This window comes from Penicillium bovifimosum (genome assembly GCF_028826915.1).
Source record: "Penicillium bovifimosum strain IBT 22155 chromosome Unknown utg000001l_segment0_segment0, whole genome shotgun sequence".
Lineage (NCBI taxonomy): Eukaryota > Fungi > Ascomycota > Eurotiomycetes > Eurotiales > Aspergillaceae > Penicillium > Penicillium bovifimosum.
Genome location: NW_026622710.1, coordinates 2,074,742 through 2,099,496, shown reverse-complemented (window position 1 = coordinate 2,099,496; position 24,755 = coordinate 2,074,742). Strand labels below are relative to the sequence as shown.

The window sequence follows — 24,755 nt, the reverse complement described above, 5'->3', positions numbered from 1 at the left end:
GGTTGGTCGCCCATATCACCGATGAAGGTGGGGATGGATAATAGAAACATCTGGACCTGGTGGCCGGAGTCATCGGTATGATGGGCAGTAACTGTGATGAGGGCTACCAGAGATTAAGTGATTCCTTTTGCATAAGACAACAAGACTGAAGAGAAAGGAAAAGAGAAAAGAAAGGAGAAAAGAAAGAGGTCAAGAAGACTACAGCTGAATTCCTCCCATCACGTGACAATTCCCATCCCTTGCAGACTGTAGCCCTACAAAGTTCCATGTGCTCTCGTCACAATAACCTGTCTCGGCGACGCACAGCTTAAAGACCGAGATGGGTAGGGTGGTAGTCTGTAGATTGCCATCAAGTCAGCTCGTTATTGAACCTTCTCCTTAGCCCGTGGATCCCCTCATTCATCTACATCAGACTTAGTATGATAGCGAAGGGGGCATGCAGATTGCAGAGTATGACCGTGGCTGAAAGAGACAAAAGGCGGTACATACCGTAGTGCCCGGGGAGGTGTGACCTCCCCCTACAGGCATGCTTCCCCTGTCCACTGACCACTCCCTTGATAGTCGCGAGGTAGCCTTACTGTGTAGTTCAACATCACACTCCTACACATCTCCCATTTTGACTGCTTGTACGCAAGCGCCCAACCGTATTTAATATTATTATACAAGAAGGCCAAGTAGATAAGAATGGGCAGGATGGGCAGAGAAATAGTTAGAAGCTAGTTATGGCTAGATGCAAGTTCAGCTCGAAGCTTCCGTATGGTGATTTCATCCTGCAACTTCCTAATCTCTGCAGCCCTCTTTCGTTCCTGGAGCTCAATCTCTCTCCTCTGAAGCTCAAGTTCCCTCTGAGCTAGTTGTAATCGAAGATTCGCCATTTGTAGTTCATCAGCATAAGAGACATTATCTTTCTGTTGATCTTGCTGAAAATGATTGGTTGATGCGAGACGTTGAACTTTATTCGGTCGTGACTGGGAAATTGAAGGCGGACTATCTAGATATTAGTAATTCAATGGTTAGTTAATGGACAGTCACTAGGCACTAACCTTCTTATACTAGGTGATGGCGAAGGGGTACGTGAAGGCCGACGTGAGCGCGAAGGAGATACCGAGCGGCTCGACAATCTAGATATAGTTCCAGGTTGGGATGAAGTGCTTTCGTGAACTCGGCGTGTAAGTGTACGCAGACGCGGTTCTGCGCCTGATGAAATAGCCTCAAATAAGGTCTTATTTAATAAAGGCATGTGGCTATGTACCCCTTGAGACCAAAACAAAGCCTTATGCTGCTGGTTGAGATCCACGGGGATATATGTGATAAACCTTACACCACACGTCTCTCGCACCAGCTCCCCGTCGCCCTGGGGGTGGATATTACCTATAAAATAATTAATAAGTAGTCGGTACATGAGTTTGAAGCACTTACCGCACGCTTGTTTGCGTGTCTTGGTGGATTCTGCTACGCCGCAGCGCAAAGACGCGTAATCTTCCTCAAAACTAGCGGGATTCGCTACTAGATGCGCTAGTAAATCGATATCAAACTTCTCTTGGCGAATAAGGCTCTTGTGGAAATGATGGGTAGCTGTGTCGTCGGTTGTAAGGTTGCTTGTTCCACCTCTGCTCCGGGCGTTTATACAGCCAAGGTAATTACCCTGGACGCCTGAAACCGCCTTTTATTGTATAGTTATTCAATAGTTGATTGTGAAATAGGGAAGGACTATTCGCCTTGGTGTCATATTCTCCGAATGTCATCTGACAACTATCCAGTGGGACTTGACAGGCCTTTTTCTCGAGGAACTTCTTTTGGGTTGCACGAAAGAGACTATAAACGTATGGTTAGCTCTTTATTCTTTACAATTTGATTTATAAATTGTTCCGGCCTCTTACCCTAGGCTCTCGCGTTGGGGTTTTGTGAGAGTATCGGCCTTTTGAAGCTCCTTGCGGATCTGTGTGATGGTATAAACCAGATCACTGTCCACTGATGAGTGCTTAAGACCTCTTAGATCCTCATGGAGCCATTTGCAAATCTTGATGCCAGAACACTTGTATGTCCTTTTGATGCAACGTGTCTCCAGGTAGCTACACATAACATTGGAATCTGTGCGTGAAAGACTCCGTGAGTATTGCACCTAAAACCCGTTAATAGATAGTCCTTCAATAAGTTATAAATATTCAATACCTCTGCCATAGCTGCTTCAGCCTGCTCGCGTGCTAATCCTTCCAAGTTAACCACATATGTATACCCATATGGATGTGTTTTGGGATATGCAGGTAGGCTGGCAACATGTTCGAACTTCGCAGAAGAAATACTGTTACGTGATGTGGTCAACGGATAGGGCATACCAAAGTCCTAAGTCAAATGATTAGTTATCTTCCAATTTAAACCTACTATTTTATGGCTTAGGATGGTGGGAGAGATGGTGCAGTGTAGTCATAGGGCAGTGATATGTCTTTACCTTATCAGGGTTGGGCTGAGCTTGGTTCCGACGGTGTAAGATACGAACGTCAAGATCATTAGTGAGAGATGCCAGGAGAGGATCTTCTTCTGCTGGTGTATCTGGCGGTGGGAGTAGATCTAATATCGGTTGAGGCTGTCTAGAGCCTAGAGGGCGTGTTTCTTCATCCATTGTGCATAGATGTAGGGATTATTGACAGGGACACAGGGTCCACAGGAAAATTGTTCAATGGAGAAAAATCTACTGTCAGGAAACCAAGTGGTTGAATGTGGCCGAATGATCAAGTGAGGGTGTAAAACGCGTCTATTCCTGCTAGCTAACATATATCCTGTGACCTGGATGCTAGGTCATGTGACCTCTTGACTAAGCTAAATCCAAATTGCCCAGGTATGGGGGTGTCTCATTGGTCCGTATGACCCACTTCGCTCACGTTTCCCAAAACCAGTCTAACCAATCGCCAGTGACTCAGTGGGGCATTCTTCTGTTTACACCATTGCCTTGACCCGTTGCTTCAACCACATCCCCTCGCTGCCACAACCCCGACTGACCCCATTACTTTGTTGCTCCTTTTCAATGACCTACAGCAGAGTATATGATCTTTTGCGGTAAATGCAGAAGAAATAGTGCTGCGGTTAATTCGAAATGAGCAATCTAGATAGAACTTTTCTATACTTATATATTCCCAACCTGGAATCATGGGCGCGTGAACCTTAGGTTCTTCGGTAGATGTTGGTCTAGAGCAGAACCTATCATCCACAACCTAAATCCCGATCACAGTCCCAGCAGTGAAACCGGCTACCTAGCATGTCCGAGCGAACTCTCATGTTGTCGGAGGGCATCGGTTGATTCTTGTAAATAGATATCGCATGGACGACAATAGCAATGCATGCTTGACTTTTGATGGAGTCTCAGCGCCTTGCGCCCTCTGAAACGTTCTTTGCAACTCTCGCACTGCTGACTATGGAGGGCAAGTAGATGTTGGTACAAGGCCCCGGAAGACGCAAACTCCCGATGGCAGTGAGGGCATTCGACCATGTGTGTCCTTTCCGTGCTGTCTGAGAGCTACTCGATTCTCGAACAACCGGCCGCACTCACATTCTAACATGATTGTGGTCTGGTACGTTGAAAGTTCAATAATCATGGTCTCTCAAAGCAATGGAAGCAAAACACAGGTACGAGGTCCATATAAAAGGCTTCATCGCATGGATAGGACTTCTCCTCTTCTAAACCACCCCTGTGTTCTCCTCTCCTGTAGTCACACTACTCCCAGTGGCGGACCTGGTTCGCAGACAGGTTCGCGTTTCTCGCTCTTCACTATCTATCTCATTCCTGTCTCTGTGGGCAGCCTTCCTAGGTACTAGGTTATGTATCTACTAGCCAGAAATTTCTTTGCTTCTCAACTCCATTCAACCATTCAATTTACGGAGTTTATACTCCCGTAATTGTAAAAAGACTAAATGGGCCGACAATGGACCCTTACGCACATGTTCAAATCAGTATTCATTGGAGTCATAATCCTCCTTACAAATACTCAGTTGTATCAAAGTATCCATCGGTCATGTGGCCGTTCAAAATCGGGCCCCAATGCATCCCTCATCACACCAAGTCCAAGGTGGATTTCACTGGGAAAGTAACGTTCCTCAAAGGGATTTCCTCCTTCACCGTAGATGAAATCCTCTACCTCCTTTTCAACCCATATACCGTGTCCATATGTAGGGCTCCCCTGCACGATTGGCACGCCGATGGTAATTTTGGGTCTTGATCCCGCATCCCGGTCTCCCCACAGCGTGCTCTCCGATACCATTCGCCTGATTTCTTCCAGCATACTATACCAGCTCTCATCGAGGAAGTGCAGCAGACTAAGTTCAATGGAGCGAACGGATTTTGGTAGCGTTTTGAGGAAAGAGACACAATCTTTCTGTGAGATAACGAAGCCGGAGAGTTCGAAATGGCGCAGTTTCGACCATTGTTCCACAGGCACAATGCTCTGTAATGGGATCAGTGGATACGCGTCGTCACAGTCGAGGTTTATCAAATGGAGCATGCAGCCTGAACTCTTCCATGCCTTTTGCTTCACCAAGTGCCCGGCGCAGACGACCATTACGCAGTGATCGCGAGCATACTTCGAAGTCTTCCTCAATTTGACCACTGACAAGCAAGGCAATATCCAGATGGCGGAAGCCCGGATTCTTAAGCACGGTAGCGAAATGATTGTACTCTTCGCAGGGCTCATCGCAGATTGCACAGTTGATTCCCGTAGGGACAGAGTTGGCGGTCATCACCAGCTCAGAAACAAAGTTGGGTTCGTTGGCGAGGACACGCATTGCCGTGCGGAAGCCGCGGTACCGATCCCTAAGTTCTGGGTATTGATTCCATGCATATGCAGTAGGGGACCCCCCAAGGGCTCTAGGGTACAGCCAACCACGAGGAATGGAGTAGTTAAACCCTGCCGGGAAAGCACGAATCATAGGGGTCTCGTAAAGCGGGGTGATGAGGTTGCCGTGAGCTGCAGGTGTGATGGTAACTCTCTTGAGGGCAGGAAACTGCTTAACGTCGAACGCGAACGCTTCCAGGTCACTCTGACAGGCAAGAACATCCTTCTGTTGACGCAGCAACCGCTGATAATGTTGCCAGAGCTCCCCCATTAAAGGCTGAGCGAGAACCTGTTCTTTGCGCGCGGTATGGTCGGGCCTGTCCACACCACGGTCTTCCCGGCGTTTTAGAACGTGAAGTGTTTCTTCACAAGCGTTTTTGAACCATCTGGGACACAGATCTCCCTCTTCATAATTATGGCGCTCAATGATGTCCTCTCTGTATTCCGGGTGGTATTCCGCAGCCCATTCTCTGTTATCATCGGGTTCATCCTCGTCCGAGAGCAATTCATGTCCCTCATTAATTTCAGCTGATCGTGCTGGACCCCGATGCAAGCGCGCCTCATCCCAGATAATCGCGTTGACCTTATGGCGGAACTTGTCGTGTGAAGCAATGTTGCGGAAGACCTCTATGTTGAGGGGGTTGGCGGATAAGAAAACACGATTGAGTCGAAGAGACACTGTATTGTTGAATTGCCTGCATGTCAGAGTCCGACGCAAAGATTTTATGTCGGCATTGGGTAGATGTGACGCAATGCAGCTCCAGAGCTCCAGGGGGAGCGCGGGGGGACCTGGCATCAGCCATATTGTGATATTGTAGAGTTGAATTTGAGAGTTCCAATGTGACAAAGTGCGTTTTATTGCTAAGCGTTAGCGAAGCTCGCAGACGGCGATCAAGAAACACCCGCCGAACAATCCACTCCCCCCGAAGAAGTCGAACAGGGAACAGAAAATCCTCTGCCAGGCGTAGAGGCTGTCCCTGACGACTCCCGAGAGGAGACGCAAAACGAACCTTACAACCCACCGTCGGAGAAAGTCACTCCCCAAGAGGAACTCCGATCGAAAAGGTCCATGATCAAAGCCAAAACAATCGGGACAAGTTCTGCAACGAAACACTTGAGCTACAAGCCGAAATGAAAAGGCTTGAGCAGTTGGAGGCCCTACGACTCCAAGTCCAACGGAAGAAAGAATCCCTCGACCGAACTTCTTCGAGGGGAGTGGATTGTTCCGCGGGTGTTTCTTGATCGCCGTCTGCGAGACTCAAAGAGGTGAGGTCAGGTTCCTCCCCCTGTGGCTCTTTTGCAGCGTGCGACCTTGTAGGTTCCCACGCCCCTCGTGGTGGATGTGGATCGAGGAGATACTGAATGGATACGAGTAAGGAATATAGGAAGGATACTGCGTACAATATGTATTATACGGTTATACCCTAAGGTAGACTGAACTCTGGTCCTCTGAATGAGGCCCCGAGTTCCTAGGTATTTATGTACGTGTGTGTTATCTAAGCATCTTAAGCGATCCCCTGAAGTGACGATCTCTCGTCATCTCGTGGGTCCTTGTACCCAGTTGTCTGCCTCCGGTATTGTGATGATATCATGATACTGCCTCGTGACTCCGCCCTGGGCGTCGTGTCGTGACAGCGAAGCACCCAAATCAAATGTACTGTGTAAGTAGTTCGGGAGTTCGCTCCTTTACCAAGACAACTCTCTCCTCTCACTTGTCACAAGAACTATAGAAAAAGTGAACAGGACATATGTACACTGTACAGTACCTTTCTAAAAAGAAGTATCAAGGAAAATATTCTGTCCAGTTGTCAGTATGCACTTCTGGTCCAGACGGGTGTTAGCGAGCTTCCCGTCAACTGGCAAACCTCCAGCCAACTGGCAAACCTCCAGCCAACTGGCAAACCTTCCGCCAACTGGCAAGCCTATATCAATACCAATTGCCCCAATAACCCCACAGCGACACGTGTCACGTCTTATCTGGCCACACAGTACCAAAAGCATGCATAGTACTCATTACCGGCAACAGTATTACGCTGTAGGTCATGAACACAGAGGGAGTCACGGCCAGAGGCAGAGATCGAAGCAGCGCACGGCTTATGCACAATTGATACGTTGAGATTTTCGAATGTATCTAAAGAAACTAGAGCCACCGCACAAGACCGCTCAGACCAGATATGGTAGTAGTTCATAATACAGTGGAGCAAGGCAGGATAGATAACTTATGCTAATGAGCTTGGTCAGCAATAGGCTATGAACAGACCGAAGCTCACAAGGATCTCGCAGATTATTGTTATGGCTCAATCACTTTAGGCCCAACACCACATTCAAGAATCAAGCGCTATGAGACTTAATGTTCGCATCAATGAAGGAGCTTGTAGATCAGAGCGGTTGCCCGTCGAAACACTATGCTATGCCTGAGTTCAGGGTGGTCAATCTGATATGCTCAAGATCGACGTTGAGTCCGGCGATCTGAAATTCTTGAAAGGCGAGAGATGAGTGGGTCGGCAACTCACTAGGGATATTGAGAAACGAAGAGATTAGTCTGAGAGATATCACAAGCAATTGGGTAGTGTAATAGTCCGCTACATCGACTGTAACTGCTCTGCGACAGTTGCGTTGTATGGGATACTTCCATCAAAAGCGGCTCTTAATTCCTGCAACCGGTGCTCAGGCATGATAATCAGCGCCATATACGTACAGTGGTGACATCTTCTGCGTGCGGGTATCGTGCGCTAGTCCTCTGAAACTTTAGGGCATTCCTGGGAGGTGGTGGCAGGGCTTGTTTACGCCCCTGAGCCCCTCGGCACTTCTAGAAGGACATTGATTCCGAATTATCTGAATCATAACAAGTTTAATTAGACTCCTATCTCGAATCCCTAGGGTCGAAAATGTGGTTTAGGGAGCTGAAAGTGCCGTTAGAATTGACCAGGGTGTACGATGGCAGCACAAAGGGTAGGTCACTTTGAGAGATACCACTGACAGGGCGGAATGCAGGGCATGTGCATCTCGAGGAGCCAAGGGGCACGTTCAATCGTTTCTTAAATTCCGCGAACCTAGATAGGGCCAATGACGGTGCCAGGAGAGCAAAGATCTCAGGGGAGCTCGGGATAAACCCTTGCGTAGGGCATTCCATCACCAAAAATGGGAGAGTTGTTTTTGGACCTCACCATGAACAGGTAGATTCGCTCATGCTCAAACACCGGGGATTTCAAGATAAAAGGAGAGCTTTGGATGGCCACCTGTTTCCTTTTTTTCTTCATCAGCCTTCCACTGTTCTATCTCTCTACCTTTCTATCTCCAACCCTACAAATCTTTCTATATTTTACAAGATTTTTAATCTTTAATACTCTACCATCACAATGCAGTTCTCTCTCTCCGCCATTGCCCTGGCCTTCGCCAGCCTCGCCGTCGCCATGCCCACTGAGCACTCCGCCCTCGAGTCCCAGCACGAGGCTCCTCGCTTCAAGGTCCCCGACAGCATGACTGTCGAGCAGGCCCAGGCCAAGTGTGGTGACCAGGCTCAGCTCTCTTGCTGCAACAAGGCTGTCTACGCCGGTGACACCACCGATGTCAACTCCGGTGCCCTCGGCGGTCTCCTTTCCAACCTCATCGGCTCTGGCTCCGGCGCCGACGGTCTTGGTCTCTTCGATCAGTGCTCCAAGCTCGACGTCCAGAGTATGTTCTTCCGTCAAATATTTCAACTGGGCCACTCACTAATACACCCGCAGTCCCTATCCTCATTGCTGTTCCTGTCCAGGACATCCTCAACCAGCGCTGCAAGCAGAACATCGCCTGCTGCGCTAACTCGCCTGGCAGCGCCAACTCTGATGGTGTCGGTGCCAGCCTTCCTTGCGTTGCCCTCGGCTCCATTCTGTAAACGGATTTCTTTGCAGATACTCAGCGATGCATGGAGGAAAATTACAGGAGCCGGTGGTGTACCTTTCAGTTCCTTTTTGTTTGTTTGTCTTTCTAGACACCTTGACCTGTGATTACTATCATAGACCTTACTTCTTATATGTCACCTAATACTCAAAACTTCGTTTGATTGTCAACTATCCTTTGTAGTGTCCATCGGCTCCGGCTATAGTACTCTATGCACTCCCAGCCTGAGCCAGTACTAGCTTGCATTGCGGAGCTGTGAAGAGCCGCCTTGATGACACAATCGAAGACGGCGTCAAGGAAAATGAAACCCTCGCCGACCTTCTCAGCGCTATTGAGAAATGGGTCCGTCCGAACCCCGACGCTCAACTTGCTGAACTCGAAACTCGTAGGCGTCTACTTGACTCCTCGAAGTACGATGGGATCAACGATTATACAAAGGTTCCACTTAGAGTCCAGGCCAGTCATGAAAAGTGTTATCCACTGTGCCTCTGGGTTGTCAATCCCGAGTCGCTTGGTTTGCGAGCGGATATCGCGGAACTCCTTTATACGCGTTGATCCCATCGTACTTCGAGGAGTCAAGTTGACGCCTACGAGTTTCGAGTTAGTAAGTTGAGCGTCGGGGTTCGGACGGACCCATTTCTCAATAGCGCTGAGAAGGTCGGCGAGGGTTTCGTTTTCCTTGACCCCGTCTTCGATCGTGTTATCAAGGCGGCTCTTCACAGCTCCGCAGGCCTTCTCCTGTCTTGTGAGCCATTCATCCTTCTTCTTGGACTCAGAGGGCCGAGATTTGTTGCGAGTGAGGAGGTCTGAAAAACTGTTGATTCTACAGATGTAGGATTCAGGATATATCTTGTGTGTTGGATGGATTGGTTGACTAGAAGCCGTCAGGGGGCTAGAGAGGGTGTTTTGGCCAGTGCACGGAAGAGTGGTTCTTCCGTGCCGTTCACGTGCCGTAGCCCTTCAACTCAACATGCATATCCAGAACCAACCAAACGGACATTCTCGTCATTACTAGTCCAAATACAGTTGGCCAAGTGAAAAAGCCGAAATACAGCGAGAACATGACAAGGCAACAGGCAACATTGGATTCTTCGTAGTTCTTTCTACAACGCCAACGCAAGTTCCGCTAAACCGCATCAGGCTGAACTAGGCGGCACTCTCAGGCACCCGTAGGCCAAGAGACCAACCTCACTCGCAGGCTTCCAGCATAAAAGGCCATCATTTCCAACAGTAGGCCTGATATAATTTTCATAATTTCATAAAAGACAGCGATACTTTCAGTTTATACGCGACCACAAGTTGAAGTTCTTCAACACTATGTCCATCCGATGGGTCAACCCCGGCAACAACGAGCCCAACACCCTCCCATGGCTGATAAAGTCCTACATTGATAGAGAAGATCCTTCACCAGCAATGAATGAAATGATCCATCTCGCCGAGCTCCTCATTCTCTCCAACCATCTCACAGAAGCCCATCTGATCGTATCAGCAGTCTGCAAATTAGCAGAGAACTTCGAAACAAACGCCAAAGGCGAGCCTCTTGCGTACGAGATAGGGATCCCATATGCTCTACAGACATTCTGGCATATACACAAAGACACCTTCCCTTTACCGAAAAGACTACCCCCAGGCAGTAGTACTGCCTTCTCCGAAAAAGAGCTCGCCGAAATACAATGGAACAAATTCCGCGAATGCACCCGCACCGGCTGGATGCTGGACCGTCTCGGGGTCGTCGAGCCAAGCAACCCATCCTCTATCTGGCGCGACACCGACAGCCCAGAAATGCTAGCGATGTGTGCGCGACTACTCGCTAAAACGACAACGCCGGGCACATACCCGCCCGACAACGTAGCCCGCGAGGCGGTCGAGGTAGCGCAGAAACTGTATGCGATGCCGCAGACGCCGCTTGAAGAGTGTGGCTGGGATGCTGGCAAACCACACAGACACTGGTATTTGCTGTACAGGCGGTTGGTTGTGGAGCTTGCGATTCGCGTGGGTGAGCTACAAACTGCGGCGGACGTTCTCGGACAAGGGTTGAGAGAAGATGGGTTTACGACGGGGGATAATTTGAGTGATTTGCTTCTGATTCCTGGTATCTACGATGTCTTGCCTTTGTTAACTGCGGGTGGGAAGGTAAGTAATCCGTTTTTCATTTCTAAGGAGGAGGCCGTGGTTATGGTGAGGGAGATTGTTGCTGCGCTGGAGCTAAGGGCGGAGCATGGGAGACAGTGGGAGTTGCATCCGTCTAAGGTTGGATGGAGGGAGTTGTTGGATCGACTTGCTGAGGGGACGTGGAAAGCGCATAATAAAGAGTGTCGGGAAATGGGCTTGGGATGTGCTCAGGATGTCCTATTTGAACCTGCCACCGAGGAGGAGATTGCGGCTGCGGAGAAGAAATTTGGCGAGCTGCCTGCTGATTTCAAGGAGATGGTTCGGATTTCGAACGGGCAAGTGTTGCAAACTCCATTTCTCGCCAAAGATGCTCGTACTATGGAAGACAAATTAACTAATCCCATCCTCAGGTTCAAAGGTGGCTGGCACTTCTTTGGTGGTGGTTTAGCGGGTATTCGGTCCATGAGCATGGATGAAAGTGGCTGTGCAGATGTCGGATATATGCATTATGAAGACGAGTTGGAAGACTTTGGTCTTAGTGAGATGATTGAGCTTCGGCCTGGCACGGAAAGTGATTCATTCAGTCACTATATCGTCAGTCCGAAGTGTTGGAAAGAGGCCATGGAGAAGGCAGGGAAAGAAGTCAAAGATGGCGATTATCAGTACTGGTATTGGGCATATTGGTGGGGCAGTGGTATACGCCATTTCGACTCTGTGCGTGATTTTGTGGCTCACTGTGTTGAGGAAGTGGAAGAGATGATTGAGAAGGGCGGAGAAGAGTATGATGGCTGAATGTCAGTTAGACACTCTCATGGGAGCCGATAATCCAATCAATTTATTTTACCAAGGTAGATCTATAACTGCACAGTCTCAGATGAAAGGATACGAGAGTTGGAGTGCATGATAGTCCAATATCCCTTCGTGGACCTTCTAGGTGTCTTGCAGTTCTCAACTTTCACTCAGTGGTCATGCCTATCACGCTACTCAACTATGTCCTCGTGTTTCACAGGGCTGTCACTCGGAACTTTGGAGGATATTTGTGCAACTGCTCGGGAAATCTCCTTCATCCTAATTCACCATCGGAAGCAGCTTCCCGTATATCTCACGGATCATTCTCTTACTGATTTTCTAGATCAAAGACGCATATGATCTGAGAAGCAGGCATCCATATTCCCTATGTTACATCATACAGCTCAATCCCACCATTGTCATCCTCGATCTCAATCGTATTCCTCCCCAGATCAGCGGTGATCCGACTCCCTTACAGCATCTAGCGCGAAACCCGATTGCAATTGCAGCTGTAATCGACCGCATAGCCCCTCCAACGAGCATCTTTGCCACATCGCAGCCACTAATGCAGATTGAGTTCTGGGCTGCATATGAGGGAGGCACCGGGGACAGCAATAGCTCATCTGGCTCACTCCTGAAGTGGGAAATTCTCCCTTCCCAACACTAGAGTTCCAAACACTAGAGATCCCCATCGTTTAGAATCTCCTCAGCTCAGCGATTGAAGGTCGAATCGCTATAGACATGACTTGGTCGAAACCATTCTTGAGGCTTCGCGACCAGCGACCGTGGCTGCTACCGTTGAGGTCATCACAGTCATTCATCGTCACGGCAATCTCGCTGTCCATGTTTACGGTATCCTCTACGTCCCTGACATTGAAACCAATAAAGCTCCAGCTAATCCGGACAGGATCTTTTTCTCTATGCGATGGTACACACGATCTGATCAAGACCTTTGATCTTTACCTGACAGCTGCAGATCGTTCCCGTTATGCCACAGGCACTAGTCTCGCGAGCCGGAGTAGCATTTGAAGATAGTATGAAGAAAGACGAGGTGCAAGCCAAGATAACCAACCGCTAATACTTGTCTCTGATAGGAGGGTACTGGAACAGCGTCCTCCTCATTTCCGAAGCCATCTCAGCACTTGCATGTAGTCCAATATTCGGATACATGCTCGACGCCTCCGGCACCCGCCAAGGCCCATATCTATCCGGGCTCGTGTTGTTATTCGCTTCGATGATCGTTCTGACAGCATCGCACTCAGTGACATGGTACGTTATCGCTAGAGTGCTCCAAGGCGCGGCAACAGCCATGGTCTCGGTAGCAGGTCTTTCGATCGTGACAGATGCAGTAGATAAAGCTAGTCTCGGACAGATGATTGGGTACATTGGCACCGCGATGACGCTAGGATTCATGTCTGGACCACTGCTTGGCGGACTGGTCTATGAAGTCGGAGGGTTCCATGCTGTCTTTGGCATGGCTTTTGGAATAGTGGCTCTGGACTTCTTTCTAAGACTTGCTGTTGCTGAGAAGAGGACTGCTGAGCGTTGGTTGTGTCTCACTGATGGTGAACGACCTTCGCAGGAGAACGGTTATGTCTCGGAGCAGCCGCCTTATGGAGCTATTGCAACGATAAGTAGTAGCGCAGAAGCCGCGGAGATGTCGAAGAGTGCTTTCGCACTGTGGAAGCTTTTGAAACAGCCGCGGATGCTGGTTAGTCTGTGGGCAGTCGTTGTTGGAGCTCTCGTGGTCTCAGCATTTGATGCGGTACGGAATGGCTGTTTTTTCTCTGTTGGGGTAACACTGACGTTGATAGACGCTCCCAATTTTTGTGGAGAACACATTCCAGTGGAGTGTCCTCGGCGCAGGTCTCATCTTCTTGCCAGGTGCCGCAGCAGCCGTTTTCCAGCCATTTTTTGGTAAGCTGCAATCAAACGCTCGCATCTCTCTTCACGGACATATAATGCTGATCCGCCACACTAGGATTCCTTTCTGACCGTCTTGGACCGAGGGTCATTGCATTTGCAAGCTTTGCCCTTCAGGCTCCGAGTCTAATCTGTCTTCGCTTTGTCCAGGAAAACTCACCGTTCCACATAGCTCTTCTTTGCGTGATTCTGGTCATTGTCGGAATGTGTATCGACTTAGGCGAACCGGCCTTGCTCGTGGAGATACAGCGTGTCTTGGATGACATGGAAGCTGAAGAACCCGGAGTGTTTGGAGGAAGAGGCGCCGTGGCCCAGGCTTTCAGCCTAGAGAATATGGCGCATTTCGGTGGGCTGGCACTAGGGCCCATGGTGGGTGGGTTTGTGGAGTTTCAGTACGGCTGGGGAGTTATGACACTGGCGCTTGGAGTTCTTTCTGCTGTCACTGCGATACCTATGTTATGGCTGAGTGGTGCTATAGTTGAAGACTCCTGGACGGAGTCTGCCCAAGAGATAGAGCGTGAGCCTCTGTTGCCGGAGTAAGCGTCTGCCTGTATAGTAGTACAAGCGTTTATATTCTATCTATAACCAAAGCATGACAGGTCAGCTCACTCAGATAGACTTGCAGCAAGCCCTCGTCTTGGGTATACTGATATCGCAATAGTACGTGCCTCTGTTCGTGCTAGGCGTGGTTCGCTCTTGGCTCTCGACAGCCCAGGCCCTGATGCAATGTGAAGGAACACCGGAGATTCAGCAGCAAATGTGAGTAACATCAAAGCGGTCATAGTTACACCAGTCAATGATGTACGAGAATGCTAAGGGGTCAAGGCAGCCGAATTGCACCCTTAAGAAGGAGACGGACTCTCATCAGGATTCAGGACATGAAGATGATCTGAGGAATATCAAGATGAAGCTTTTCGAGCGATTCCGCAAGACACTGTCGTCTCTCTACACCAAGCGCGACCGACCCCCAACCTCTCACGCAGACAGCAACAGCAACGATGAAAGCGAAGTCCAACGAGGCCACTACGTCTTCCCCGCCGAGTGGGAGCGTCACGAAGCAACAATCATGGGCTTCCCATCCCGCTGTTCCCTACCGCCCGATCAATACGAAGCTGTCTGCAACGAGCTCGCCCAACTAGCAGCAGCAATCAGCGAGTTCGAGTCCGTCCGGATGTACGTGCGGCCCGAGGAAATCCAATTGGCCGAGTCCGTGGTCAAACCGTGTGTCAAAGACGCATCCCGGATCAGCTTCATCCCCTGTCCAATCAACCACTGCTGGGTGCGCGACACGGGCCCTGTCTACATACGTGACCCAACAGGCAAATTCCCTCACCGGCGCTTCGCGATCAATTTCCGCTTCAACGAATGGGGCGGCAAGAAGCCCGAGAACGACGGCGTCTGCTGGGGCCAGCAGTGGCCTCTGATGGACGAAACAGCCCTAGCCGAAAACGCAGATTTCGCCCGCTGGGTCATTGAGCACGACCGCGTCCCGGCGCCTGTGACGATGATCGAGTCACCGATTCGCGCCGAGGGCGGCGGGCTCGTGACCGACGGCGAGGGAACCCTGCTCATCTCGGAAAGTAGTATTGTCTGCGATGTGCGGAATCCAGGGATGAGCAGGGCTCAGATCGAAACGGAACTGAAGCGGCTACTCGGGATTGAGAAGGTGGTTTGGTTCCCTGGAAGGCGTAATGTTGACATTACCGACGTGCACATGGATGCTGAGGCGAGATTTGTGCGTCCCGGTGAGATCGCTTACTCGAAACCGCATGATGTTGCTATTGAGCTGTGGCAGGAGCTGTCTGCCGAGATCCGAGAGATTCTGGGCCGTGAGACCGACGCTAAGGGGCGCAGCTTGCAGATCCATACGATCCAGGAGCCGGACCCCGGGGGCTTGGTTAAGTCGGATCAGGATGAGTTGTCGGCCAGCTATGTCAATTTCTATTTTGTTAATGGTGGACTGATTATTCCTAAGTTCGGTGATGAGGAAAGGGATCAAATGGCGCTGGAAATGTTTCAGAGGTTACTCCCTGAGCGGGTGATTCGACAGGTGTATGCCAGCGCCATTCCCCTTACTGGTGGGGTGCTTCACTGCGTCACTCAACAGGTTCCTGCAATTCAGTGAGGACCAATCAGTTGAGGACATTGGAGGGGCTGGTTTTTAGTCTTTTTGGGCGAATGCATAGGTTACTTTTTGCTGTGTCAAGTGCACGTTCATGTCTAGGGCCTAGGGGCAGGTGTTTACAAACACACTCTCCAGGCATCACACGGCATATGCTTTGGATGTGTTGAATATGTACTTGGACTTGTGGATAATGAATTTGCCGGACATTCTGAGTCTAACCAGTCCGTGAAACCAATGTCGAGAGGGAGTGGAGGTCAGATATGCCTATGTTAACAGCTTGAGTCAGCCTACATAGACCATCGATTTCCAGTTATTCAGCTTACAGGACCAGAGGACCTCGGCATTCCAGAAGAGCAAAACTATGAGCATGCTACAGAGAGTTTGGTTGTATTTCAGGCTTTGTTGACATGTAGTGCGCACAACAAGTGATGTATCCGATCGCGGTGTAACAGGATACCCGACAGTCCGATAAACGAGCCCGAGAGCTAAGCACAGGATCGGGACTCTGGGGAGCTATCCTAAAGGATAGGTAGCTTAGTTACTCATCGCATAGCAGACATCGACACCGATGAGGTTGGAATCGACTCAACCCCACTAATATCGTCGGCGCATCTATCACATCAAACTCCACAGTGGTTCTTGCATCTCGAAACCTGATACCTAATGGCTATGAAGTAAGAGTATCCAGTCTAATGCGTCAAATGTCCTGCTGATTTCTCATTCCCCTCAAAGACCAATAGCCAAGTAATCCAGGGATCGAACCAGCCTCAACGCTTCAGCCGTAATAAATGCATAGAGAGTCAAGTTACGCCGTGGTAGCACTACTCTCAGATGTAGTCAGTCTAAATGACACTGACCTGTGCAACAACCTTTCTCCCTTCAATCCTTCAATGCACCCCGTATGCATTCAGCTCGCCCTCACTCATTCTCCACCAGCAGTGCAGTCATCGCCAATGACACAATGGCAGTCGCTTAAATCGCCCTCAAATCGTGCAGAATTGCGTCAAACAGCCGATCTAGCCTCTAAATAGCATCTCATCCTGTTGTTGGATGCACATCACGCAAAGCCCTAAAGCACAGTCAACCCCACTACAAACATAATTAGCTCTCTCACAGAACAAGTAAAAAAAGAGCTTTACTACATCCTGTACGACTTGCTTATGTCTTTTCCGTGAGATCCAACGTAATGCAGCATGCAGATTTACTCTTTAGTAACCTTTTCTTTTCCTCTTAGGCGTTCTCAATCCTTAAACTTCTACAGAACTTCACCCAGAGTCTCGTCTACAAAGGACAATATCAGTATACCCGACATTATACATGGTACCATACAGACTCAATGTCCTAAATGCTATTCCAGATCCAAAACTCCCCCTTCTCCCCAGTCCTGGTCGACAGACTCCTCTCAACAATCATGGCTCTCCTCCCAGCACCTCATGAAACAGCAACAACAACAACTCTCAAACACCCACACACAACACACCCATATCGAAACCGAACCCATTCCCCAGACGAGCTAGTAGACCTCGCAATCGCAAGCCACATAGCCCGCATCCTGAAACGCTCCCGCATCGGCGGCGATGAATCATTCTTCATAGCAGATCTGGGCCAAATCCTTCGACAACACCGTCGTTGGACGCTGAATATGCCCGGTATACGGCCTTACTACGGTACATCACACTTCCCACTCCATCCCTCCCACTTTCTTCCCTAACAAAATCAACAGCAGTAAAATGCAACCCAGACCCACCATTCCTCCGCGTCCTCTCAGAACTAGGAACAGGCTTCGACTGCGCCTCAATCGCAGAATTACGGCTAGTGCTAAGTCTCGGCGTCGACCCGGCCAGAATCCTCTTCGCGAATCCATGTAAAGCACCAGCAGCCGTGTCCTTCGCGCACGAGGCTGGTGTCCTACGGACAACATTCGATAATATCGATGAGCTGGATACTATCAAGACATATATGCCGGATGCACAGCTTCTGCTCCGCATCTATGCGAATGATGAAAGTGCGTTTATCTGCTTGTCGGAGAAGTTCGGGGCGCCGCTCGATACGACCGAGGAGTTACTGGAGAGGGCGTGGGAGCTTGGGTTGAATGTTATTGGAGTTAGTTTTCATGTTGGTGAGTACCTTTCATTTCCCATCATATCTGCTTTCTCATAGTATCTGCTGCCATTAGGTATGCAACATGATACATGATATTGACAGTGTAATCAGGAACGGGCGCTACGAACCCAGCATCATTCTGTAAAGCCATCAAAGACGCCCGGACTGCATTTACCCAAGCAACAAGAATAGGCTTCCACCCCCAGATCCTCGACATCGGCGGCGGATTCCAAGACGACTGTTTCGAGACCATGGCGCCAGTCCTGCGAGAAGCGATTCGATCCGAGTTCCCAGAAGGTGTAACTACCATCGCGGAACCGGGTCGGTTCTTTGCGAGGAGTGTGTATACGCTTGTTTGTCGGGTGATTTCGCGGCGACGGCAGCTGGGGAATGCGGCTGTATCGGGTGTTCCGGATATGCTGTATCAGAATGATGGGGTATATGGGAATTTCATGAATGTTATCATGGAGAAGGAGGTTATGGTTCCTTATTTGGTTAAGAAGGAGGGTAGGAACTTGTTGGTTAAGAGTAAGGGGGAGAATCCAGGGAAGGATGGGCAGGCTGGGTCTCATCGGTATTCGATTTGGGGTCCGACGTGTGATAGCACTGATTGTGTTGTTCGGGAGGTGACGTTCAATTCGGAGGTTAGGGTTGGGGATTGGCTTAAATATAAGAATATGGGTGGTGAGTACTTGTACCTTTGAGTCGTGGAGATTCCAGCATCGAACTGACGCGAGCAGCATATACGAGTACGACTGCCACTCAGTTCAATGGGTTTAGTAGTACCTATGACACGTTCTATGTCAACAGTGAATCGCTGATTGATTTTTAGTGGGATTGTCTGGAGTTTAATAAATCGATGAATAGCCTGCATTCATTCAGCTTGAGTCCGCCTCTTGCATAGATCTATCCCAAATCCAGAAAATTCATAAGATCCATGACTAGGTAGAGCAGGACCGCATATCCAGAAACAATAATCATACGCTTGAAACAAACACCATAATTCCCAGAAGTCCTAATACCCGGAGTGAAACAGAAAGGATATCAATCATAATAAAGAGCCCGAAAAGAAAGAGGAAGATAGGAAGAATCGTAGAGGAACGGACATAGAAAGACCGAGGAGAGATGCGAGGAAATTGATAAAGAGAGGCAGAGCAGGCTCTTAGAACGATATCATACCTTGTCCACACCCGACATCGGGACGTCGTCTTGGATCGAATTTTCAGGGAGGATAGGGTGCTTGATATCCACGCCATATGTTTGAGCATCAGGGGCAGCTTCACCCTGCTTCTCTGGCATAGCGGATGAAGTTCGGTGTTCAGGTCGTTTCCGGCCAAATCGATCGCACCAGTGCTCAGCGCTAACCAAAGTGTCATTGACGACGTTGCTGACCTGCGCCATCATATCCAGACCCTCTTGAGCCAGCACCAAAATACGATGAGCACTGACAGTGGCATCTGACGAGGCAGCCGGCGAGTCGGGTGGTGGCTGCGACGTGGACGCAACCTGGAAGCGGTGTGGCAGAGACGTCAAGTGTCGACGCACCAGATGGCGCGCATTTTCTGGGAGGGCACCTCCCGCGTACTTGGAAACCACATCCACGACCTGTTTCAAGGTCGAGAGCACATCGGCCTTGACGGCTTGGATGCGCTGGAGCAGCAAGGAAGCGCTCTCCTGGCCATTGCCTCCGGCCTCGACATCGGCCTGAGACTGCGCTTTGTGATTTTCCCATTCATTGACAGCACCGTGTAGCGCTACAATTGACTTGCCCAGTCGGCCATTTGCCCATCGTAGCCAGGTCAGACAGTATTGCAAGCTCCGCAGCGATTCCTCGCTCATGGCAACTCCGAGACCGGAAGTGGAAATGACGAGTCGGCTTTGCCAGGTCGCTGGCGTCCGTCTCTCTGGTTTCTCTTCGTAGTGTGGAGACCTCGTTTCGTCGTATGGCGGAAGCGACTCAGATGTAGAGAGATCGGACATACTCCGTGTGCGCGGGGAGTGCGATAATCCCTCTTGTCCCCCCTCCACGTCGGCGGTCCTCGGCGACACATCCCCATCCATCTTCCGTCTTTTCTTGGAGTGTTTGACGCCCGAAGAATCTCGCCGTTGCAGCGCCCAACGGAGACCGCTCTCGACACCAGTCTTGCGGCCTACCGTGCCGACAGTGTTCGCGACGGGTGACCCGATATTACGCTCGATGAACTCGGCACCGGACTTGAATCGCGGTGAGTAGGATTTCGAGGTTGCGTATGCAGTTACCGAGCCGTTGATTGCAGAGGAGATAAGGGGATGGGAGGAAGTGAGCAGAGACAATAGTGGCTCTGGTGGTGGTGGGTCCGGTGAAGCACCGGATTGTCGAGTTGTCTGAGGGGAGTGTCCAAAATCTGTAGCTGGGAATTAGTTGACTATTCGTTGCACAAGCAAAATCCAGGAGAGATCACCGCCGTGATACTCTTGGAGCAGATTGGGCATCGCCACGAGCCACATACCAGAACGAAGTCCCTCAAGGGCCTGCGCAGCCTCCAGATCATCCATGGATAATACACTGGCAGCTCGACGGGATCGATCTTCGGCTTTATCAACATCCATCACGGATGGATGGGCATGGTGCGGAGCGGTAAGTGATGGGGCGATACTTGTAAGCGCGGAGATCGAATTGACCGACGAGGTCAGAGCTGTGGCGTTAATGTTCTGGGCAGGTGGTCTTGACCCAGCGATTTTCGGGGGATCCATGGCGGGTCACAGATCGTCCATAGAGAGAGAATAATCATTGAGGCCGTGTCGGACTTTCCACCATCATCTTTCACGTGAAGAAGTGTCACTGGAACACTAGTCCCAATTGGGAAGGAAGATGGGAGAGGTGAGGTAATCACTTTTCTGTGGTACTTGCTTTCCCATACATTCTACTATGGTAGTCCATGTACCTCTCTATGTCACATGTCAAACAATAAAACCCTTAACTTGCCCCCAACAAACTCATATCCGTTCGCCTTCCTACTTCGAGCTTACCGAAAAAGAGGATGAAGGAATCTTTTCCCTTTGTTGGTGTTATTGAGCTCGCTATATTTGCCTACTTACAGACGGCGATATTCACTTAACAACTCCGAAACTCGGCCGGCTCCGTACTTGTACATTTGGTACACTGTGTACACTACACGATCATTCCGGTATGGAGCATACCTGCCCTACAGAGAGATCTCCATCCTTCCGGTTAAAAGGCAGACCAGCACAGTATCTCCGTACCCCCTCCTTGGTCCATCATCATTACCTTTCAAATGTAACTCAGCTAGTACCCCAACATGCGCTAGGATGTGTCGAATACGAGAACGAATTGTGATTTTCCCCCCAATCACTGGCATTGGCATCCCACGAACCGAAAGGCGCAATTCTATTCCTATTCCTGTAAGATGTTTGGTTCGTCGGTTGCAATCCTCTATTCTCACTGTTGTATTACGCGTACTATGTACATTCAGATTCACATTGACATCCCCGGAAGACCATCCTCCGTCCCATCACATGTCAGTACAAAGTAGTCGACGGCCTGCGGTTCCTATTTGCCGTTCTCTTTGCCGGAAATGTTATGTGCAAGTGTGCTTTGCCAAGGGATTTGCATTTTCAATATTGGGCATTTCCTGTCGAGTATAACCTTCTCATCTCTTCAATTCCTTTTGTTGGGCCCCTATGCCGCCTGTTCCGTCTGGCATGTGATGTGGAGTTGATTTTGTAGGAACTGGACTTTCTCAACTTGAGACTGTCGAAGGATTTGCCAATCTTGGGAACTCTTAGATTTGTCAAAATGATCGGTACATGACTCGAGTTTTACATGTTGTACATGGCAGTCAACTCTGTACATCAAGTATATGCAACAGGAGGTATCGCATGCTATGTTCAACACAAAGACAAACATCAAACATATCGCAATCAAATCAAATGCATAGGTCGTAATCGTCATTCATATCTCAATGGGCAACAGATCCCGCTGTTCGATTCATCGCAATGGCCGACCGTGCTCCTAAAAGGATAGCATGGCCGCAATCGAATCAGCATCTTCATATTCATCTTCATCATCGACCTCATCCACCGGCAATTCATTCGCCGTGAGATGTGCCACCGTTTTCTGATTCACGCGGTAGCAAGCGATCACTTCATTAGTGGCCAGACGGGATGCCGACACAGACGCCTTGATTTGGCACAATGTCTCACCGAAGGCGTGGAGGATGAATCGCGAGCGTGGGTATTGCCAATATGCATACGACGCCAACAAGCGACGCCATTCATTGCGACTGTTTTGCCAAGTGTGAATGAGCGGATGTCTCCCCGTTTTCGGGGGAGGGAGCGCAGCCGCACCCTCGGCTGCTTGGCGTGATATGGCAAGGAATTCGTCCCCGGTGGAAGTAGAGTGGCCGTGGTACCATTGTCGGCTGAGTTTGTCTATTGAAGACTTGACCTCGGCGAGCGTAGCTTTTAATTCTTCGCTATGCTCAGATAGGCTCTCTGATGCTTCCACGGCTTCTGTCCAGGGGAGGATAAGGTCAGGGTCCTTTTGATTCTGGACGTCGTGTTCCGGAAAGCTTGCGTTGAGACCGGAGAGAATCCTGTAAAGTTCTGATCTGGCGACCTTGAACTTGAGGAAGTCGATAATATTCGTCTCTTTGAACTGGCGGTCTGGGTTGCGGTACGCGGGAAGTTCGCGTTGCTTGGGACTTATGGTCTTCCGGTATTCCTTCCAGGCTTGCTCAGAGAGGTGAACACCACCTTTGCGACTGTCCACCAGATGGCTCAACAGACAAGCTAGCTCTTTGGCCTTCGGCGAATCAATAGACTCGTCATATGCCCGTTTCTCGTGTTCCACGGTACATCTCCCCAGGTGGGAGATGGTCAGATTAAAAGAGAAAGAGCTCTCCAAAAAGTCCCCCGTCGACGCCAGCGATTCCATAGGAACAGAGTGCTTTGTGAGTCCGTAATGCTCCGGAGGATACTCCTGCGGTGGCATGGGCGAGTTGCGGAACTTCTGTACAATATTTGAATCCCAGCAAATCCATGGCGTATCACCGTCGTAGTCTCCACCAGACAGCATGCCAGCCAGTGGGAAATCTCCTTTCGTCGGAAACACAATAACATCTTTGAAATGTCGTAGCTCGTTCTTCCATACTGCCCGACGCCGTTGAATATCCGAAGGCACATGTGCCGGGAGTCGGCCTACAAGAACATCGATTCCGTCAAGCAAGTTGTCTTCGAATTGGCCCTGGGGGTCGCGCCAGTTATTGGAGAAGCCGAAGTGGACTTCATCCGGCTCTAGAATCCCATAGGGATCTGCAATACAATAAGCATATGCGGAAAGCGGAACTGGAATTTTCAGTTCTTCCACATGGCGCTCAAGAAGCCATGTCAAATACTGCCGAAGTCCCTTGGGGCAAACCCAGTCTCCGAGAAACGAATGATCGACTCCGCATCGTTCATCACCCACTGCTCCAATCGTCTTGCTCGGCCAGTACCATCTTCGCCTGATGGTCTAAGCTTCTGTATCAGAGCGCGACAGACCACTGGGCTGTTGGAACGCAGGACCTCGAGGAAGTCATCGTAGAGACTCTGCACACCATCGCGAGTAAGCTTCGCAATGTAATCCTTCACGCCCGCTCCGTATTCCAGGATCGCAAGAAGCTGGATATTCAGATCCACGGGATGCAGTGGCTTAGCCCAATTGACGACTTCGAACGTCAGCTTGTCGTTATCGACCGGGCCAGTCCATTCCTGTGGATGCGGGTGGATTTTCAACTGGGAATCGGAGATTTGAATCCAGATGTCATCGTTGTTCATAGTAGTATTAGTACTAGAGTGGCTGTCGACCATCCAAAGCCCCTTGGCGCCTGCGATTCGTCCCTGGAAGCAACTAGGGGTTGCGGTGGTTATCCCCAGCTGATCACAGATTTGGTTCGCAAGTGGCCTTGACATCAAGGCACATCCGTCATTCATGACAGGTCGGCCTGGCTCATCTTTCAGACGGAACACCTGGCTCGGCTTCAAGACAGCCGTGGTGAATGTCTTCGATAGACCCAGGGAATTACGCTGGAAGAGTTTGCAGTTACTTTGATTCCCATTCTCAGACTTGGGCATATGCCACTCTAGCAAAGCTTCCACACTCATCGGAGTGTGGCTGTCGCTGTGCTGTCCATGAGGGGCTATCACAGGGGGCACCCGGTATCTATGATCGAAATCATCACCATCAACAGCAAAGAACTCGACGCGGAAACGAGGATCGGCCTTGGTTTTCTTCTTTAACTTGACTTCTTCGACGTAAAATGCCCGCCATATCCGTCCGAGACAATAGTGATCATTGTGTGCAAGCCAGGAAGAAATGCTTTCGCGAAGAACAGACGGATAAGACGGTTGTCTTTGATGGCTCGGAGGGTGATCAGGGGCTGGAACAGTAAGGGTAAGGAATCTATCGGAACAGAGAGCACCGTGGCTCTCACGTTCGCTACAGACGAAATCGATTTGATCTGATTCCCTTCAATTTGGGCCAGAATGAATTGACAGGACACGGCTGTGTTTGCTTTTCTTCGTTAGTCTCTTGAGAAGGCGCTGGTAGTGGGGCTAAACAAACAGATGCATTGGGTTTCCGTGTGTTGGGCTGGGATCGAGGGGTGGAGAGGAAATTTACGGATCGAATCTAAGATGCATGCAAGGACCTAAGTACGGAGTACTGTGAATTCCTTCCACCGAGTCGTCGACTTTGAGTCCCTGGATGTTTTCCCTCATTGAATGGTGTGGCGGGTTGCTGTGGCATGCTACCAGTTTACCCGCGCCAACTTCGGGTACTTAGCTGCACTTTAGCGGCCCCACCTGCGGGCGAGTCACTGTGACAACGCTTTAGCCTCACAGCACGAAATGACTATCGAATGGGATAGGACTAATTTTTGCGCCCGTAGGCTGCTCTGGTAGGACTCTACTAAGGAATGAGCCACGCTGGTGCCCTTTACAAGGCCGATCGGAGCTGA

At 49.9% G+C, this 24,755-nt stretch overlaps 10 protein-coding genes across 10 annotated transcripts; 6 read left to right on the top strand and 4 right to left on the bottom strand.

Moving 5' to 3' along the window:
- Positions 1-716: 716 nt before the first annotated feature.
- Positions 717-2,620, bottom strand: N7515_000802 (uncharacterized protein; the record flags this gene model as incomplete). The annotated part of the gene is made up of 7 exons (XM_056661546.1): positions 717-987; positions 1,054-1,121; positions 1,253-1,371; positions 1,420-1,610; positions 1,881-2,122; positions 2,173-2,343; positions 2,450-2,620. 7 exons carry the CDS (start codon positions 2,618-2,620, stop codon positions 717-719), a joined length of 1,233 nt encoding a protein of 410 aa, XP_056526712.1.
- A 1,369-nt stretch (positions 2,621-3,989) lies between these two features.
- N7515_000801 (uncharacterized protein) lies at positions 3,990-5,626 on the bottom strand (the record flags this gene model as incomplete). The annotated part of the gene is made up of 3 exons (XM_056661545.1): positions 3,990-4,436; positions 4,573-5,518; positions 5,613-5,626. 3 exons carry the CDS (start codon positions 5,624-5,626, stop codon positions 3,990-3,992), a joined length of 1,407 nt encoding a protein of 468 aa, XP_056526711.1.
- A 2,556-nt stretch (positions 5,627-8,182) lies between these two features.
- On the top strand, positions 8,183-8,700 carry N7515_000800 (hydrophobin family protein; the record flags this gene model as incomplete). Its single annotated transcript, XM_056661544.1, has 2 exons — positions 8,183-8,498; positions 8,552-8,700. The coding sequence occupies 2 exons, from the start codon at positions 8,183-8,185 to the stop codon at positions 8,698-8,700; spliced, it is 465 nt and encodes a 154-aa protein (XP_056526710.1).
- Positions 8,701-10,022: 1,322 nt separating this feature from the next.
- Positions 10,023-11,609, top strand: N7515_000799 (uncharacterized protein; the record flags this gene model as incomplete). The annotated part of the gene is made up of 1 exon (XM_056661543.1): positions 10,023-11,609. The coding sequence occupies one exon, from the start codon at positions 10,023-10,025 to the stop codon at positions 11,607-11,609; it is 1,587 nt and encodes a 528-aa protein (XP_056526709.1).
- Positions 11,610-11,807: 198 nt separating this feature from the next.
- N7515_000798 (uncharacterized protein) lies at positions 11,808-12,273 on the top strand (the record flags this gene model as incomplete). The annotated part of the gene is made up of 2 exons (XM_056661542.1): positions 11,808-11,912; positions 12,010-12,273. The coding sequence occupies 2 exons, from the start codon at positions 11,808-11,810 to the stop codon at positions 12,271-12,273; spliced, it is 369 nt and encodes a 122-aa protein (XP_056526708.1).
- Positions 12,274-12,840: 567 nt separating this feature from the next.
- Positions 12,841-14,069, top strand: N7515_000797 (MFS transporter; the record flags this gene model as incomplete). The annotated part of the gene is made up of 3 exons (XM_056661541.1): positions 12,841-13,371; positions 13,421-13,523; positions 13,588-14,069. The coding sequence occupies 3 exons, from the start codon at positions 12,841-12,843 to the stop codon at positions 14,067-14,069; spliced, it is 1,116 nt and encodes a 371-aa protein (XP_056526707.1).
- A 256-nt stretch (positions 14,070-14,325) lies between these two features.
- On the top strand, positions 14,326-15,654 carry N7515_000796 (agmatine deiminase family protein; the record flags this gene model as incomplete). The annotated part of the gene is made up of 1 exon (XM_056661540.1): positions 14,326-15,654. One exon carries the CDS (start codon positions 14,326-14,328, stop codon positions 15,652-15,654), a length of 1,329 nt encoding a protein of 442 aa, XP_056526706.1.
- A 1,345-nt stretch (positions 15,655-16,999) lies between these two features.
- On the top strand, positions 17,000-18,589 carry N7515_000795 (type III PLP-dependent enzyme; the record flags this gene model as incomplete). Its single annotated transcript, XM_056661539.1, has 4 exons — positions 17,000-17,321; positions 17,378-17,773; positions 17,869-18,441; positions 18,498-18,589. 4 exons carry the CDS (start codon positions 17,000-17,002, stop codon positions 18,587-18,589), a joined length of 1,383 nt encoding a protein of 460 aa, XP_056526705.1.
- A 341-nt stretch (positions 18,590-18,930) lies between these two features.
- N7515_000794 (putative clock controled protein (Ccg-8)) lies at positions 18,931-20,490 on the bottom strand (the record flags this gene model as incomplete). The annotated part of the gene is made up of 2 exons (XM_056661538.1): positions 18,931-20,141; positions 20,247-20,490. 2 exons carry the CDS (start codon positions 20,488-20,490, stop codon positions 18,931-18,933), a joined length of 1,455 nt encoding a protein of 484 aa, XP_056526704.1.
- Positions 20,491-21,769: 1,279 nt separating this feature from the next.
- Positions 21,770-24,516, bottom strand: N7515_000793 (RNA dependent RNA polymerase; the record flags this gene model as incomplete). The annotated part of the gene is made up of 3 exons (XM_056661537.1): positions 21,770-23,070; positions 23,154-24,199; positions 24,455-24,516. 3 exons carry the CDS (start codon positions 24,514-24,516, stop codon positions 21,770-21,772), a joined length of 2,409 nt encoding a protein of 802 aa, XP_056526703.1.
- Positions 24,517-24,755: the final 239 nt, after the last annotated feature.